A 20211-nucleotide genomic window follows, 5' to 3' on the forward strand; every position below is an offset into this window, starting at 1 on the left:
TAAATTTTAAACACAATTACTATGAAGTTATTACAGAAGAAATAAGAAATAAAAGACATAGTTAATACAATTTCCAGTAAAAATAAGTATTAATATTTAGGGTTTAATGTATGTCAAGTACTGTTCCAGCTGCTTCACTTTGATCATTTGATCCTTAAAAACCCTGTAAGGTAGGTATTTTCTTATCCCTGTTTCACACAGGAGGTAACTGAGGTAGATGTTAAGTTACTTAGCTCAGCTCATAGATGCAGAGCCAAGAATTAAATTCAGCTTAGTTCTAGAACTTAACTTAATCACATTAAAGAGCTTTCTTTAGTTAAAAGAACTACAAAAATGATCATTACAAAAAAGGATGTACATTTCTTTTTCTCACAATGAAAACAGACTAACACAGAGCTTTACAAAAATAAATTTTTATTAAAAGCAGTAGAGTCTGAGCAGGAGACAGTACAAAGAATGTAAACAATGTAAACATCACTACATTCAGCTCAGCCTGATTGAATGCTGAAAGACAACTCTAAATGCTCTATGTGCCCTTACTAGCAAGATACAGTAATTCTATTATACACAGAAAACACACTCTAATTTTGATTAAGAAAAAGTATTTTATCGAAGTCGGTCCCAGCGCCAAATACTGGCATCATCACAAACAGCTATAAGAATACTGCTATCCCTGCTAAAACTGGTTTGTCTAATAGCAGCACCACATTTATGATGAGTCAATGTTGTACATCTAGGAAAAAAACAAAACAATAGTTTAAATGCCAGTCATTAAAAATGTTGTATCAAATTAAACCAGTGAATTAGAAAACAAATAGATGTTCTGAGTCATATGGAAAGCATTTAAAACATCACTAAGAGCTCAATCTCTAATTTCATAAAACTTGGGTATATTTTTAATTAAAAAAAAAAATTTGTCACCACAGTACTTATGATAAGCAGTCATTATGAGAACACAAAGTATTTTAAAATAACTGAGTCATGTAAATGTTAAAAATGATTTAAGAATGGTACTTCAAGTATTAATTACTTCCTATCTATTGGCATTTGAGTAAAAAGACAGAAATTATCAGTAAAGGGACACCTGGGTGGCTCAGTCGGTTGAGCATCTGCTTTTGTCTTGGGTCATGATCCTAGGTTCCTGGGATTGAATCCTGCACCGGGATCCCTGTTTGGTGGGGAGCCTGCTTATCCCTCTACCTGCCACTCCCCCTGCTGATGCTTGTTCTCAATCTCTCTCTGACAAATACATAAAATCTTTAAAAAACAAAACAAAACAAAAAAACCCCACTTTATTTTTCCCAGAGAGAGAATGCACACAAGCAGGGGAGGGGGGCATGCCAAAGGAGAACCAGACTCCCCACAGAGCAGGGAACCTAATGCAGGACTCTATCCCAGCACTCTGGGATTATGGTCTGAGCCGAAGGCAGATGCTTAACCAACTGAGCCACCCAGGCGCCCCTATCAATAAATAGTTCTAAATACTTACTTGGCTTTATGAGGATCTTCTACTTCTAAATCCCAAACATAAAGTTTGCCAACCTGATTGCCCAATGCAAGCATCTGTATAAACATATTTTTAAAAAATTCAAATTATTAAATAGGCTACAGGGCCTTCAAGCATTCCTAAGACATGTTCATATTTCAGAAAAACCTCAGCTTTAGCCTATGGCTATGCTCATGATTAGTTCTTTGCATCTTGTATTTCTGTAAATGGGGATAATAGCAACTAATACTTCAGAGGTGTCCTGAGTAAATTAGAAGGCATTTTACAAATTTATGAAGGACTTTACCATTTACATAGTTAGAATGTACTCTTTATTCTGCCTTAAAGAATTATAGCAACAGCTACAGACAGCTTCTCCAGTTTTCTGAGAAATAAATACCCAGATAATTTGTTACTACAAATTCTTAACACAAGTCTCTTTAAAATTTTAGATAACTATTACTTTGCCCCACCTTCCACGCTGATTTTTCTCCAAGCTTTTATATAAAAAAATCTACTTAAAAAGTTTAACACTCCAATCACCAAACATTAAATCTTAGTAACAGATGTTATGGAAAGTAAGCACCTCACTGCCACCACTGACACCTGTTAACTACATTTAAAATAAACATTGCAGATGGTGAGCAGAACCACAAAGATAGAATAAATAATATCAATCGCCAAAGTAATCAATATAAAAGATCAAGGTAGATTCTTAGAGGAAACTGAAGATGGATGCACAACAGAGAAAAGTGAAATTTTCAATGGTCTTAAGTTTAAAATGTAAAAATATGTTGCTACCTTTTGCCAGAAATCCATAGAAAACCTCATGTACCAAATGTCACACTGGCTGTAATCGAATCGCCCAAGAATAGTCACATTAGACTCACTGGGTTTAATTTTATCTATATCATCTTCCATTTTCCCAGGTTTCCAGCACACAATGGCATTTTCACAAGACTTTAAAAGAGAGAAATGAGAAAACAAGAAATGTTACATACAGAACTGAATTTTAAATATTAAAAACAAAGCCCTTCTTTATTATCTTTTTAGAATTGACAGTCTTAAAACCTGGTTACCCACCTACTAAATACAGTGATATACATTCATTTATATTTACAGAGTCAATGTCCACACTTGCAGACAAGAAGTCATATTACAACAGAATTTAACAATATTCAAAAGCATTATGTATCTGGAGTATTCATTCTGAAGTCACAATTTCTCTTCCAAACCAAATTCAGCTCTAGATACTGTGGCATCCAGACTTGAGTGTTCTATAATGAAGGTAAAATTACAGAAACTCTATACAAATGCATAGCTCTTCAATATGGCCCCTGCTTAGAGGCCTTAGAGATCAGATTATACAGAAGGCAATAAACTCAGTAGTTTTAACATCAAGACACTTATATGGCGATAGGACTGAGCTAGACTAACTTACATCTTCCTCATTCTATAATATCATTATCTTTGCATACATTCTCGTTAAGCAGCAAGTGATAAGGAATACAATGGAAGAAAAACTGCAACACGGTGGGCACTATTTATATTAAAGGCCAGTGGTGTGATAATGAGGGACATTTGGCAATGTCCCTGGCCTTTGGTGGGTGGACAAGGAAAGATGCTGCTGAGCATCCTACCATGTACAGGATGGCCCCTCCCATTAAAAAAATGATCTAGGCCAATTACCTCAACAGAAACTGAACTGAGAAATGCCTGTGTAGTGAAAGAGTGCCTGCTGGAGTGTTACAGGGCACACAGTCCAGGCGATTCTGGTTTGGTCCCCAGCTGTGTCTGGTTCACTGACATATGAACAGTTTAACAGCAGGGCCATAGGAAGATTAGGGAGACAGTACCCCCCCTTTTTCCTTTCTCTGCCTTTTTTAGATTATATAAAATCCCAGGGCTATATATCTGATACATAAGTTTTTTAAAAAGTACCTTAGATTAGAGATCATCTACTTTGATAACCTAACTAAATGCACAATTGGACTGATAGCCCATAGACTTCCCTCAAAAAACTCATCTTGATCCCAACCCTACTGTATCAGAATCTCTACAAGGGAAGGCCGAAGCAGAACTATTGTGACAGAGTTCTTCAAGTGCTTTGCACTGATTACACTGGTAAAGGATTCTTAATTAGTCAAGTCCCCTCATGAACTAAAAACTGAGGTAAAGAGAATTTGTTCACTATAATGGATGACTGCATTTGAAAATTATCTAGATGGGTGCCTGGGTGGCTCAGTGGGTTAAGCTTCTGCCTTCAGCTCAGGTCATGTCTCAGGGTCCTAGGATCAAGCCCCGCACGGGGCTCTCTGCTCAGCAGGGAGCCTGCTACCCGGCCCCCCGTCTGCCTCTCTGCCTACTTGTGATCTCTGTCAAATAAATAAATGAAATCTTTAAAAAAGTCATCTAGAGAGCTTTTTAAAATTACAGATTCCCAGGTCCTTTTGCCAGATTTAGAATCTCTGGGACTGAGGCCTAAGAATCTATTTTTACAATGTTCTCCTAGTGATTCTGATGCAGAAATAGATTTGTGACCACCAATATAGTTCATTCAGGTCAGCTTCCTGAAACCTAAAGTGCAGAAATCTCTTCCTATATTTGACAAAGGTCTAAGAAAAGAATTTTAGAGCTAGTGGCTTTTTACTTCTACTTCCAAAACGATGGGGTAGGTGTACTTTTCCCCATTTATCCTCACTACAGCTTAAAAGACTAAGTATCAAATATAAAGCAAACATAAGACTTTGAAAGGTAGAGAGAAGGCAGACTGGATAGGAACCTTGGGACATGAAGGATGCTGAGTTCCTTGGTTTTCTTTGCCTAATTTATGTATCCCAGACTAGATGCTAGAGAAGGCAGCAGCTCAGCAATCAATACCCATGGGTTAATTACAAAACACCCACAACAAAAGCCTGCTCTAACCAAAGAACCAGGAAAGTGACAACCTAGCAGGAGAGAAAATTTTCAAACATTCTATTCCAGGAAAACACCACAGAAAAAAACTGTGGGCTCACCCTCGCATGAACCACCAATGGCCCATTGGGGAGCACTTCTCAGGTGGTACCTATGTACCTCAAATGCATACCCAACCCTCCCTACTCCTGACTCTACCTGCCCCTCATCATAATGAGGTAACTTTGGTCTTCTTCTCTTTGCCTGGGGTGGTATCAGAGGAGGCCCAGCAAGAGTCAGCTTGTTTACAATCATCCACAGCCCTCAGTGTCAGTGGAGACCACTTGGGAACAGTAATGAGACGCCATCATCTCGACTTCCCCACCACTTGCCAATGATGAAGCAGTGCTCCCCTTCTCCAGCTGAAAATTTATCAGAGGAAGACTGCTGCAAAAGATCTAAATAAAATAAGATGCAGTCTTGTAGTGTAACACTCAAAATACCTAGATCTCAATAAAAAATTCACTTGTCATACCAAGACTCAGAAAAAAATCTCAACTTTAATGCTAAAAGACAATAAATGCCAACAATGAGATGCATAGATGTTCAAACTACCTGACAAGGATTTTAAAGCAGCCATAATAAAAATGCTTCAATGAAAAAAATGCTTCAATAAGCAATTACACACTTAAAATAAAAAGGTCTCAGCAAAGAAATAAAAAGAATCAAATTGAAAATTTAGAATTGAAAAATATAACCAAAATAAGAAAATCACCTGAAAGGCTCAATAAAAAAAGAGTCAATTTAACGTCTGAAAAACAGAAACTACCCAATCCAAACAAAATGAAACAAACCTAAAAAAATGACAGTCCCAGGAGTCAAATGAAAGATCTAACATTTACATCATTAAAGTTCCAAAAGGAGAAGAAGAGAATTTGAATAATGGCTGTAAAACTTCCAAATTTGGGACAAACTATCTCCAAAAGTCATAAATCTATTACAAATATAAGGTGAGTGAACTCCTAAAGATAAACTCAAAGAAATCAAGGTACATCATATTCAAACTTCTGAAAACTAAAAAGACAAAGAAAAAAACCCTGAAAGCAAGTAAGACAGAACACCTTATGATTAGGAAAAAATAATTCCAATGATGGCAGGTGTCATCAGAAACCACAGACCCTGGAGACAGGGAACCCAACATTTTTCAAATGTGTAAAGAGAATAACTGTCTATGTAAAATCCCATTTTGAATGAATATACCTTTCAGGAATGAAGGAGAAATGAAGACATTCTCAGACGAAGAAAAATGAAGAATTTGTCACCAGCAGACCTTTCCTAAAAGAATGGTTACAGGCAATTTTATAAACACAAAGAAAATAATATGAGAAGGAATCTTGGAACATCAGAAAGGAAGAAAAAACAATGGAAAAAGCAAAAATGAGTAAATATTCTCCTTTTCCTCTTGAGTTTTTAAATTACGTTTGATGGTTGAAGCAGAAATAGTAACATTAAAAAAATAGTAACATTTTTTTGATGTTGTTCTCAATTATAAAGGGAATATTCAAGACAATCAAACTATAAATAGTGGATAAAAGAAAGTAAGATAAAGGAAGTAAGATTTATGTAGAGAGGCTACATAAATATATTTTTATATTTGTGTTTGCATGGTAGGCATATCTTTGAGCAATTTTTATCTTTTTTTTTTTAAGTAGGCTCCATGCTCACCATGGAGTCCAATATGGGACTTGAACTCACAACCGTGAGATCAAGACCTGAGCTGAGATCAAGAGTTGAATACTTAACTGATTGAGCCACCAGGCCCTCTGGCAATTTTTAACTTTTAATCTACACACATTTTATACTTAAAGTGACTTTCTTACAGATAAAGCATTAATAAAAATACATAATATATAACAAAAGGTAACAAAATAGTTAATAAATATACATATATAATATCTAGAGGAAAAACCAAAAAGCTACATAAAGAAATGTACTTCGGGGGCCTGGGTGACTCAAATCAGTTAAGCACCTGCCTTTGGCTCAGGTCATGATCCCAGGGTCCTAGGATTGAGCTCTACATCAGGCTCCCTGCTCACAGGGATCCTGCTTCTTCCTCTCCACCCTGCTCATGCTCTAATAAATCAATAATTCTAAATTAATAAATCAAAATCTAATAAATCTTTTTTTTTTAAATAACTAAAATCTTAAAAAAGAAAAAAAATGTATTTAATATTACAGATAAATCAAATGGAATTCCAGAGGTACCTGGGTGACTCAGTTGGTTAAGCATCTGCCTTCAGCACAGGTCATGATCTCGGGTCTGGCTCCCTGCTCAATGGGGAGTCTGCTTCTCTCTCTCCCTCTCACCCCCCTCCCCTCAAAGGTTATGCTCTGTTGTGTGCTCTAACAAATAAAAAAAACCTAAAAAAAAAAAAAAAAAAAAAAGTGGGATTCTAAAAAATGTTCACATAGAAGTACCTGGCTGCTTTAGTCAGTAGAACATGGGACCTTTGATCTAGGGCTTGTGAGTTCAAGCCCTACATTGGGCATAGAACCTACTAAAAAAAAATGTTTGCATTACCTAATTTACCTATAGGAAATTAGGGGAAAAGCCCAGATAAAAGAAAAAGAAGAAAAAGACAAAAAGATTCCAGTCACCAAAACACAGCAATAACAAGCCAACCACCATAAAATTGAAAGCAAAAAGGGAAAAAAAATCCACAAGTACAGCTGGAAACATCCCCATCTCTCAACAATTGATAAAATACATAGACAGGGGATGCCTGGGTGGCTCAGTGGGTTGGGGCCTCTGCCTTCGGCTCAGGTCATGATCCTGGGGTCCTGAGATCGAGCCCCACATTGGGCTCTCTGCTCTGCGGGGAGCCTGCTTCCTCCTCTCTCTTTCTGCCTGCCTCTCTGCCTACTTGTGATCTCTGTCTGTCAAATAAATAAATAAATAAAATCTTTAAAAAAAAATACGTAGACAGAAAAATCAATGAAGCCATAAAGAATTCAACCTCACCATCGACCAACAGTACCTAACAGACACGGAACACTCCACACAAACAGAATTACACACTCCTTTCAAGCTCCCACAGAACATACCCAAGAGAGTGTCATAAAACAAATCTCAAAAAAGTTTAAAAGAACCCAAATCACAAAGAATATGCTCTGACCACAATGGAGTCAAACTAGGAATCATTTAAAAAATCTCCAACACCTAGAAACTAAAATTCATATCTAAATTAGTGAGATGCAAAAAAATAAAAAAATAAATTAGGGAGATGCAGCTGAAGAAGTGCTGAGAGGAAAATCTATAGCATCTAATACTTATCTTAGAAAAGTCTCAACGCAATAATCTGAGCTCCCACACCTTAATAAATTAGTAAAAGAGCAAAATACACCCAGGGCAAACTAATGGAAGGAGAGATAAAAAATTGAGGAGCCTTTACCAAGACTTACAAAAAAACAGAAGACATTAACTACCATCTCAGGAATGAAACAGAGCTATCAGAGACCTTACAGTTGTCAAAAGTACAGTAAGAGAGTATTACAAACAACTCTACACATCAACTTTACCTAGGATGTAGTCAATAAATTCCTCATATAACACAAACTACCACAACTCACACAATATGAAATAGTTAATTTGAACAGCTCTTTTAACTATTAAGGAAATGGAATATTTATCTTTAAAACTCTCAAAAATTTCTAGGCCTGGATGACTTAACCAGAGTATTCTAACAACCATTTATGAAGAATTTCTATATTTCTTCCAGAAAATAGTAGGGAAAACTTGCCAATTCATGTCAATAAGTCTGTGTCATCAATGCCAAAACCAGACAAAGACATTACAAAAAACTTCAGACTAGTATCACAGCCTCATTAATACAAACAAATCTTTAACAAGATTATCAGCTATTAGCAATATATATAGTCACACACTATGAATAAATAAAATTTATTCCAGGGATACAGGACCAGATCTATTTAAAAAAATTAAATACACTCCATACAGGCTAAGGAAGAAAAAGCCACCTGATCATATCAAATGATACAGATAAAGCATCTGACAAAATTCAACACCCATTCATGATAAAATTCTCAAAAAATTAATTGTAAGAGGGACAGTTCTCAACTTGATAGAAAACATCTACAAAAACCATATAGCTAATATACATAATTGTGAAAGACAGAATTTTTCCCTTTTAGTACCAGAAATAAGTCAGGAATGTTTGTTTGATCTTAACACCACTATTCAACACAGAACTGGAAGTCTGCCAGTGAAATAAAGCAAGGTCAGAAAGGAAGACATAAAACTGTCCCTATGTGCAGATGACATGATGGTCTACATAAACACTCCCAAGTACTAGACCAAAAAAATCAGGGGATTCAAGGTCAGTATGAAAAATTAATTGCTTTCCTGTATACTAACTAGCAGTAAACACACAGAAATAAGGAATACCATCTATAATCACTCAAAAAAGAGCAGTAGTTAGGTATAAATCCAACAAAGCATGTACAGGACTTGTATGCTAAAAGCTACAAAATGCTGATAATAAAATCAAAGATCTAAATAAATGGAGAGATATACTATGTTCATGGACTAGAGAGCAGAGCAAAGACATTAATTCCCCATCAAACTGATATACAAGTTTAACAAAATACCGGTCAAACTCTTCCCTGCCCAAAAACCCCCCAGCAAGATTTTTTATAAAATGTAAACAAGATTATTCTAAAATTTAAACAGAAAGGCAGGAATCAAAATAGCTAGAACAATTATGAAAAAGAATAATAAAGTGGAAGAAAACACCTAACCAATTCCAAGACTTATTACAGAGCTACATTAATCAAGACTGTGTATATATAGCAGTGGTAGAGGGAAGAGAACAGAAAAACCAGAAACAGCCTCACACAAGTAGGCCAAACAATTTTGACCAAGGTACAAAAGCAATTCAAAGGAGAAAGAATAGTCTTTCAACAAATGGTGCTGAATAACTGGATATCCAAAGGCAAAAAATGAACTACTACCTAAACCTCATACAAAAATTAACTCAAAATAGATCATACATTTAACAAAACATAACACTGGAACACTTTTAGAAGAAAACAAAGAAAAAACCCTTTAGGATCCAGAGCGTGAAGAGCTTTTAAATGTAACATCAAAAGGATAATCCATAAAATTTTTTCAAACAAAAATCAATAAACTGAAATTCAACAAAAATTAAAATGTTTGCTCTGCAGAAGACCCTGTTAAGAGGATGAAAAGACAAGCTACAGACTGGAAGAAAGTATTTGCAAACTATGTATCTGACACAGGATTTATATTTAGAATATATTAAGAACTCTCAAAACTCAACAATAAAAAAACAAAACCAATCCAATTAGAAAATGAGCAAAAGATATGAAGAGACATCATCGAAAAGGATTTACGGATGGTAAATAAGCATATGAAAAAGATGTTCATCACTAGCCATCAGGGAAATGCAAATTAAGACCACGATGAGATATCACTACACACCTATCAGAACAGCTAAAATAAAAAATAGTGACAATACCAAATGCCGGCGAAGATTCGGAGACACTGGATCTTTCATACATTGCTGGTGGGAATGTAAAATGGCACGGCCACTCTGGAAAATAGTTTGGCAGTTTCTTAAAAAACTAAACAAACTTAACCATGACCCAGCAATTGCCATTCTAGGCATTTATCCCAGAGAAATGAAAACTTAAGTCCACACAAAAACCTATACACGATTGCTTATTAGCAGCTTTATTTGTAATAGCTCCAAACTGCAAAAGGACCAAAATGTCCTACAATAGATGAATAGTTAAATAAACGGTGGCACATCCATACCATGGAATACTACTCAGCAATAAAAAAGGAAAGCCATTGATACACACAACAACTTGGATGGCATACTGAGTGGAAAAAAACAATCTTAAAAGGTCCCATACTGTAACATTCTTGAAATGACAAAATACGCATGTAATAAAATGACAACATAGAACTATATGCACACACTGTACAAGGTCAATTTCCTAAATTTGATATTATACTGCAGTTATGTGAGATGTATGTAGAAGATATTGGGTGAAGGGCAATATGGGACCTCTCTGTACTTTCTTTGAAACTTACTGAGAATCTATTATTTCAAGATCAAAAGTTAAAAAAAAGAAAAAAAGAAAAAAAAAAAAAGGTATAACTATACCTGTAAAGCCAAGAAAAAAAATAAGTCAGGCTCTGCCCAAGAAAATATGAAATGCCCTGAAATCCACATCAAGAAAAGAAACTGGACAGCAATTTTTCCAAATATGACAATCCTAAATGTTCAGATACCATCACCAACAACTACTCTAAATTATCAGCAAAAAAATCAACACATTAGAGAGCAGGGGTTGGCAAACTGCAGCCACAGCCAACTCCAGCTATCTGTTTTTGTAAATACAAATTTACTGAAATGGACACAAACATAACAAAAAACCCATTACTGACTTTAGATATTCGTTATTTTATAACATCGGATATCAGAGAAGAATCTCATCTTACAAGTTAACATTTTTTTCCTTTATTGCAGAACAAGTTATAATAATTCATCAGGATGTTATATGCTTAAAACAAGTTTCCAAATCTGAGACTTCAAGGAAAAAAAAGGACTTTCCCATCTGCCATCCAATTTACCAAACTATAAAAAAACTGTGCTCCCTGCAAGGTTCCAACTCACACAAACACAAACAACAGAAGTACAGCTTAACAGCTGTTAGCATACCTTGGAAAGTATCAAATCACCTAACCATCGTACACAATCGACATAATTCCTATGTATGTCTCTGGTGGAAAAGTCAGGAAAGTGAATTTTCTGAGAAATAAATGGCCTGCAATGGAAATGTCAAAAGTTAAAAGAAAAAAGAATGTAGAATCACACTCATTTTCACTTTCAGATTTATTGACTATTAATTTTATGTTCCTAGAAAACTGCAAAGCTTCTCATTATTGAGACCTGAACTCTCATTTCATGTATTTGTTTCTATATTTTTTCCATTATCAGCTCTCAATTCAATTTCATCTTATGAAATTTCATTTATAAGAACCGTAGCTTTCTTACTATGATGACCAAAATTAATCACTTCAATTCTGGCTATCCTAACCAATAATAAGCAACGTCTGAAGCACTAAAAGATTCTCACAGAAAACATTAAACTATCTATTCAATCCTTTATATTTAAGCATCAACATATCTAGATTATTTCAAAAGATAGTCACTTTTCTAGAAACAATGACATCATTCCAAAGGCTGCTAAAGATAAGGTTAGAGGAGAGCCCTGCCTTGAGCAACAATTTCTAAAAATGTTATCTGACAGGAATTTGACATTTATTAAAGACTTTTCCCATATTTAGGCAAGTAAAACATAGTGCTATTTTTTTCCTTAAAGATGTTTTTGAGAAGACCAAGCAGAGAAGTTGCTACCAATTCTATACTTACTTAAAAGTATACCTAACATTTCTAATCTAGTGATTCAGATTTATACTGAAATAACTGTAGAAGAATGATATGATGCCACGAATTAGTTGTGTCTTGGGCAACTCACATGTCCTCTCTTTACTTTTTTCTCATATGCAAAAAGGATGGTGGGCTGAATCATCTCAAACATTCTTTCCAGTTCAAATTCTGGGAGCTTTTCTTTATTAAAACATTAAAATGTTATTAATGACCTGATACAAATTCTTAACTCTGTTATAATTATGTTAATTACTTTTTTAGCCAAATATATATGTTAGTGCATTGAAATATTTGTTGGTTATAAATTTAACTGATAACCTATTAATAATCCGGTTTGATAACCAGAAAATAAATGCTTTTTGTTAAAACAGAAGTACAAAGTTAATATACAGACATACCATAGTTACAATGAAAGTGTTAATAGCCTGATGAGATTCTGAAAAGACAGTTATTGAATTAAGAATTGAAGCATTTCAAAAATATATTAAGGGATATCAGGCTGGCTTAGCAGGTGGAATGTGCAACTCTTGATCTTTGGGGTTCTAAGTTTGCGCCCCATGCTGGATATAGCGATTACTTCAAAAAAATAAAAATCTTCATATATATATATATATTTTAAGAAAACTGCAAGTTCCCACTCATAGTCAGTCCCATGAAGCAAGGCTCCTGCTTCTGAATTTTCTCCATCTAAAAAAGGGATCATCATTTAAAGGAAAGCATTACATTACCATGAAATAAAGCCAAGAAACCCATTTAAAAAAATTCATGATCTACTATCTTGACTTTGGAATTTAAAGTGCTCACCAATAATACAAGTAATCTTATTCTGAAGGGCCCTTTACCCTATCCCACAGCAAGTTTTAAGCAGCTTTTAAAACTGTTATAATGTAAATAGTCAAGCATATGCATACCTAAATAAAAGTGTAACATACTACTAAACTAAAAAACACAATTCAAAGGGGATTTTCCATAAACATTAAACTAAAAATAAAGGGCTTTGATTTTAAAAATCTTATGGTATATAAACTTATTCAAAGAAGGGCTTCTAAACTCGATGTTGGGACATTATGTAAAAATTTTGGAAAAAGTAGAATGCTTCTATACAACAGCATGAAAAAACAAATTGTTTTCAATAGCACAATTGTTACCTGTTAGTTTTATTTGGGTTATAATCATAAGATTCCTTAATTGCATTCATCATTCTCTTTGAGTTGATCCTCCAAAGTTTAAGAGAGTGATCCATACCACAGGACATTATTTTTTCACCCAAAAGATCATAATCCTGTATGTAAAAACAGAAAAGTTTAAATATATAAAATTGCCCAAATTAAGACTACCCAATTTTCTTTTCTTTTTCTTTTTCTTTAAGATTTTATTTATTTATTTGACAGAGATCACAAGGAGGCAGAGAGGCCGGCAGAGAGAGGAAGGGAAGCAGGCACCCACCGAGCAGAGAACCCGACTTGGGGCTCGATCCCGGGACCCTGAGATCATGACCCGAGCCAAAGGCAGAGGACCCAACCCACTGAGCCACCCAGGCACCCCAAGACTACCCAATTTTCATCTGATACACAGCATAATGAAAAATTTTTTTCAAGTCACACACAAACATTCTGAGTTTATCTATGTAACCCATAAATCAGTTGTTATTACTTCCAAGACTTATTTTTTCAAGATTTAGTTTTAACTGATTTGTCATGATTATAGTATATGAGTTTACACAATATATAAGAAAGTAAATTGTTTGAATTAATTTTATCTATTTTATCTATCCAATTATCTTTAAGAAAGATAAGAAAATATTTCTTTGCTTGATTCTGAAGGTAAACTGAAGTAAAACAATTCTTCTATGACACAAAGATCTGAGTAAGTTTGTTAGAGTTCTTTGTCCAACCCTGATCAAAAAATGAAATCAATAGCTATAAACTATACAGTCAGTCCCTGAACAATTGAAATTTTACTTTATCTGTGTAAGTCAAAATACTTGTTATATTGGTTTTAACTTCAATTTTTTTTTTAAAGAGTTTATTTACTTGGCAGAGAGAGACACAGTGAAGAAACGGAACACAAGCAAGGGGAGTGGGAGAAGGAGCAGCACACTCCCCGCTGAGCAGGGAGCCTGATGCTGCCGATCCCAGGACTCCAGGATCATGACCTGAGCCAAAGGCAGTTGCTTAAAAAATGAGCTACCCAGGCGTCCCTAATTTATAATTCTTAAAGGATGGTAGTCATGGCTCTTAGAACACATAAAACCAGATGGGAGAATGCTGCTACAAGTTTTAGAAAATCCAAGGTGACAAGGTAGCTGAAGGTAGGTGTGATTCTCAAAAAAAGCATAAAAACTCCAACAACAGAAATATTTAGTACCTCCAAATAAAATGCTACTGACTTCAAAACATGGTGCCCCCTGCATAGTTTAATATGGAAGAGCTGTAAAACCACTACATAAGCTATAAATGGAAAGTAAATAAAGCTAAAATAATGTAAAAATACTAGCTGACTAAAAATACCAACATCATATCACTAAATCGATAAACATAATACATAAATATAACACCATGACAAAAAATTATCTAAGACTTAGCACAATAAAACAACTTCCTAAAAATGGATTTTATATTTCAACTTCAAATAAAAGATGAAAGTTGATCTCAACTGCTAACTAGCTTAACCTTTTTCTTTAATAACTGAAAACCAACAAAACAAGAGTTGTCTTGGTGTTGTATGACTGAACAAGTTTATGGTATTTTTTCATGAGAATCCAGGCACTGGTATAAATTACAAAAGTAGAGATAAAGCACAAAAAGCCTTACTTGCTTAATTCCTTCATCTGTAAAGTAAAAACCTTGTCATATCACAAGTAAATAAACTGAGTGCCTAGCAGGCTATGTCAAATAAACCATATACTTTCTTGTAAGAGTTCCATGGGGATTGTTCAGAGGTCTATACACCTGAAGGTCATTGTCCTGCAGCTTTCAACTTACAGCACTTAGAACTTCATCTCTGTGCCCTTCTACGCCTCCAAATATTGCCACCAGAGTGTCTGTCTGGATATTCCACAATCGTAATGCATGATCTAGTAAAGACATAAAAAAAATTTTAAATGGACTTTTTTTTTTTTAAAGGTTTTTATTTATTTATTTGACACAGAGAGAGAGAGATCACAAGCAGGCAGAGAGGCAGGCAAAGAGAGAGGGGGAAGCAGGCTCCCCGCCGAGCAGAGAGACCGACGCGGGGCTCAATCCCAGGACCCTGTGATCATGACCTGAGCCGAAGGCAGAGGCCTAACCCACTGAGCCACCCAGGTACCCCTTAAATGGACTTTTATCATTCATTTACTCTGGACTCTCAAAACCTCTTTAAAGAAGTAAAAACTACAAAAGTTCGGACTCAAGTAATGCACAGTGAGAAGTAAGAATGGAAGCTACATTTTCTAATGACGTATGAGCTCAAACTTTCCAGATGGAAAAAAAGCACTTATGTGATCATAAAATATGTCTAGCTTATTTGCCTCCAATAATTTCCTTTAAATAATATCCTAATTTGATGGAGTTATGCTCCTGAGATAACAAATACTTAGGGATTTGACAGAGAACAAGATACTGAAGTTTTTCCTCCACAGAATCCACATTTACAAATTGAAAGGGTGAGCCTGGTGGTGGGTATTATGGAGGGCACATATTACATGGAGCACTGGGTGTGGTGCATAAACAATGAATTCTGGAACACTGAAAAGAAATAAAAAAAAAATAAAAATTTAAAAAATACCAAAAAGGGTTGTCTTTACTGTTGAATTGTTAAGATGTTTTGATATAAATCCCTTATTAGATACATAATTTGCAAAATATTTTCTTATATTCTGTAGGTTATCTTTGTACTTACTGACCCAAAAGGGGAAGAGTACGGCTAGGGAGTTGTGATAATTAGAGAGTGTGGCATCATGACCTATATGACTTGTAGAGAAATACCTGGGCCCAGCTATTATCAAGAAAAGAGAAAAAGTTATCAGCTCTTAGTTGTTGATTTCCAAACTTAAGCCTTGGTAGGTAAAGGAAAATCACAATGAAGCATTTTCATGGAAGAGTTTTAATCTGAGGACATCTTTTAGTATGAGCAGATTGTCAGATTGTGGGGGAAGGTTATAGGTTTGAGAAGCCTTTAAGAACAATAAACTTGACTAGAATAATAATGTAGAAGTAAAAAGAGAACAATCAAGAACAGAATGCAGAAATAACAGCTGATTTCAGAGAGCTAAGAAATTATTAAGAGGCTTGTCTGAACCCTGAATAAACTTATAATGCCAATTTAAGCGTACAGAGGAAGGCAAGGCTTTCTTTATGCATATGGGAAATATTTCAAAGAGCTTATGCTGGAGAACTTAGCATTTTAAGGAATTCTATTAGGGACTCCTTTATAAAATAAAAACTTCATGTATGAAAAGCAATACAGATTCTCAATATATTTTTTCTTATTACACAGCCAATCAGTGATAAGATTTGCAATACTATTTTTTAAATTCTTAAAAATGTCCTAACTTTGGTGATCTGCCACTTAAAATTAATAAACTTACTAAAATAATTCAACTGAGGATACATACACTACCTAATACTAGAGTATTAGTGTCATAATACACTACTGTTAATAAGGGTTACACATACTTAACCTTCAGTACAAATTATTTATGTCTGATGTTAACTATTTCACAGCCCTTTTACCTAATTCTTGGTCTGGAGATGCTACTGTAGCCTGAGATTTTTCTACTAAAGACATACTTTATAAATTCTTTTTAAATTTCGTTTTAATACCTTAGGACTCTTTGTCCCTTAAAAAATAAAATCATTCCCAAATAAACAGGACTAAAGAAACATTTGCTTCTCTTACCTTTACTTACTGACAGGAGAAGATTTGGATCTCTTGGGTGGAATTTCAGTTCATTGATTGCATTTCCATGGCCAACATAATGCTACAATAAATTTAGAACATTCAGCTTTCATATTAAAAATCAATAAATTCTTTCATTAATCTTAAAAGAATGGAAAAATAGTTTCACTTAAATTAGTGGTTCCCAACCCTGGCTGCATATTAAAATCACCCAACAAAATTGAAGGGAAAAAAAGATGCTCAAGTCCTATCTGCAGGTATTTTGATTTGACTGGATCAGCTGAGACCCAAGGAAGGATTTAAAATATCCTTAGATGATTCTAATGTGCCCCAGGGTTAAAACCTTCTGATTAAAGTAATTTGCAAAACTTAGTATCAAATTCCCAGGCTTTACATTTCGGTTCTTTATAAGTCCTTGACTCTACATCCCTCATTAGGATGTTTAGAAAAAGTACTCACTCTTTCCCTATAGTTCATTTAGAACATTTCAGAATAAGGCAAGGGAGGAGGGAAATAATTTTTTTAAAATTGCACATAAAAACTTCCCGCTTATTCCATAATTTGTATTATCATATGTGACAAAAGTCTCAAAGACCAGTCTAAAGGAAGCAAAAAGCCAAGTATAAATCAAATTAGAAACTGTACAGATAATGATTCTACTGGTTTTAAATTAAAAATGACAAGTTTTCACAAGTATGTATTCAAAAAAGGGCAGATCTACAATTTAACCAAAAACCCACCTTTATGCACTGCATTGTTATGGGATTAATTATCCTAATTATGCCTCTAGATCCAGCCACAGCCAGCAAAGGATGGCTTGTATTGCTATCATATGTCCATGCACAAGTGTAAAAATTTTCATCAGCCTAAGAAATGCCAGTTAAGAATTGTAATTTGTTTTTGAAAAGTAAACACATCAATGATTTAGGTATATACTACATGGAAACCTCTAAAGAAGTGCTCAAGTTTCTGACACAGAAGTTCTCATTTTCTTATATTACCATATTTAAACAGTGACCATTTCAGGTCTACAATCTAAACCAAATGGTCAAACAAAACCAATCCTTCCACTCAATTCTGATTACTATTTCGATGCATAATTACTCAACTCTGTCATTCGAAAGCAACCGTAGACAATGCAAATGAATGGGTATAGTTGTGTCCCAGTAAAACTATTTACAACAACATGTGGCTAGGCCCACAGGCTATAAATTGCTGACCCTTCTTTTATCCCAGTATGTCTGACTATGCATGTCTATTCAGTTTGAATAGCGTTAACTATGAGTTTTCCACCTTTTCCTGTGAGACCTGCCCAATATGGCTACAGTTCACTTCTTTCCATAAACTACTGAAGACTGAAGATCCTTGCCTTTTCTTTTTCGCTAGGTTTTTGAAATGATCTGAAAGAAACCCGTATCACCAACCTTTGTCTAACCTTTTGGCTTTTTAAGCCTTTCTTTTTCTTTATGTGTTCATGTTTTGCAATATTTTATTTCCTAAACAAACTGTATGTGTTTACTTTTCCCCTATAAGCTTTGTTGTTCAAATACTTGGTATGACTGCCAGTCATAGCTTCTGATCAACCCCAGTTCACTAATATTAACTACCCTCAAGTGATAAAATTCTAAGCAAGGTCAAAGAAACAGGAGGTTGTAGCTACTCTTTGCTAGCATTTCTATTACTAGATTTCCAATGCTCATCTCTAGCCACTTCTCCCCACTCTCTCATATCCACCTTACAATGCGTTTCTAGGATCAGGAAAATTAAACTAGATACGAGGAATCTCTTGGGTGATAATAAAGGAAGAGCACTGGTTAAAGGACAGTATAGCTTAAGGGAACTAATTAATTTAGAAAAGTTTTGGTGTACTTATTGAAAGTCAATTTCTTTAGCAAAGATATTAAAAACTCAAGAAAGGATACATCAGCATCCACATAAGATTGCAACAACCGGATTTCTCCTTGTGAGTGACATTCATATAAGGTAACCTAATAAAAACAAAAATATAGTAAATTTAATCTCAAACACAGAAACCACATTCTTTTCACCTCTGCAACATATTTTAGTCACAAATGTGTCTTAAAGATTCTACAGAAACTGTTTTAAAATAGTTTCTTTAAACTTAAGGAAGCATTATAAAGCTTAACGTATTAGATAACTTCCTGAGTATATTAAATATTGTAGTAATAATAATGGTTTCTAATTCCAATGTTTTAATTTTAGATCTCATTCATGTAATTGCCCAACTCTTCAAAGTGAATACATCTGAACACCTCAAAGTAAAGTTGTAATTTATCATTTTTTAATTAAGCTCTTAAAGTCTTTGGGTAGTTTAAGAATATTTACATATTAATTACATATAAGAAAGCTTAAAACTTGCCTAAATAATGTTTTTCTCATGGACAGCTCATTAAATATTAACTTTCTGATGTATGGTGGTCCTTTTTATTTGCCATATATTCTTAAGTTAATATATACACTGTGTAAAATTAAACTTTAATAAATTTCTTTCCTTTTTTCTTTAGAGCTTATAGTCATGTTAGCAATTACTTGTTAATTTTAATAGAAGTATCTAAGAACTCCATAAAGATACTATAAATTATCACTATTAAATTAATAAAATCGCTACAATAGTTTAAAAATATTCCTTATGAGTGCTAAAACAGATTATCTCCTAGAAGATAATTTTTCTTTTCTTAAAAAAAAAAGTCCAAACAGAACTTTTTACAATTCAATGAACTATGTAATGTCCTTCCATGTCATTTTAAATGAAACTAGGGATACTTTTTATTACAATACCTGAACATTTAAATAAACACACTGAAGCACAAATTGTAACTAATTCCGGTATTATCATGGCCAAGTTAGTGAAGTATAATCTTAGGTTTATAGTGACGTCTTAAAAGTAGATTCCAAGTAATTAATGCACTATGTTCCCAACTAGGAAAAAATAACCTGATCTTTTCTTGAGCCTGTTATCTTTCCCCACGAATTTTTTTTTCCGAAGAATTCAGTAACCAGACAACTATAAGCAGGCTACATGTCACAAGCCACATTTGGCTGAACACCAAGAAAAGCTGTTATTCCATGTTACCAACTGCAGTAGCCAAGTTTCAAATTTTCAGGATTTCAGTGACCTAGTAAAAGCGCCAGAGCCTTAAATGTAACGAAACCTTCCTTAAAAGAAGTTTTATAGGAAATTACCTAAAGCCAAATTTTACTTTTTAGAAAACAGGAATAGAGAGGATCTAGCCCAGAATGGATGCATGTGTGCTTGTTATGATTCTCGAACTTGCAGGAAAAAAAGCCTGGAAATATGCTGACATTTGAAAAATACTGAGCTGACAACTCCCTTGTTACCAAGTTAACTTTGTTTGAGAACAGAATACAAACACTGAGAAACAAAAAACAACTACAGAAAACAGTATGCATTAAAACCGCATGCTT

At 34.4% G+C, this 20211-nt stretch overlaps 1 protein-coding gene across 3 annotated transcripts in view; it reads right to left on the bottom strand.

Moving 5' to 3' along the window:
• Positions 1 to 397: 397 nt before the first annotated feature.
• Positions 398 to 20211, bottom strand: part of LOC111154493 (embryonic ectoderm development) — a 29087-nt gene continuing 9273 nt past the window's right edge. The window contains exons 4-13 of one of the 3 annotated variants that reach the window (XM_022514107.1): positions 18687 to 18752; positions 17505 to 17630; positions 16765 to 16846; positions 14868 to 14959; positions 13032 to 13165; positions 11152 to 11257; positions 9940 to 10014; positions 2288 to 2446; positions 1490 to 1563; positions 398 to 733 (exon numbers count right to left, since the gene is read on the bottom strand). In XM_022514107.1, the coding sequence (XP_022369815.1) occupies positions 607 to 733; positions 1490 to 1563; positions 2288 to 2446; positions 9940 to 10014; positions 11152 to 11257; positions 13032 to 13165; positions 14868 to 14959; positions 16765 to 16846; positions 17505 to 17630; positions 18687 to 18752 (1041 nt within the window). In that variant the 3' untranslated portion in view covers positions 398 to 606. The remainder of the gene's footprint in view (positions 734 to 1489; positions 1564 to 2287; positions 2447 to 9939; positions 10015 to 11151; positions 11258 to 13031; positions 13166 to 14867; positions 14960 to 16764; positions 16847 to 17504; positions 17631 to 18686; positions 18753 to 20211) is intronic. The other 2 variants (XM_022514109.1, XM_022514106.1) reach the window with 2 other exon arrangements.

Source organism: Enhydra lutris, unplaced genomic scaffold, assembly GCF_002288905.1.
Source record: "Enhydra lutris kenyoni isolate GAN:26980312 unplaced genomic scaffold, ASM228890v2 scaffoldscaffold37, whole genome shotgun sequence".
NCBI classification, from domain to species: Eukaryota; Metazoa; Chordata; class Mammalia; order Carnivora; family Mustelidae; genus Enhydra; species Enhydra lutris.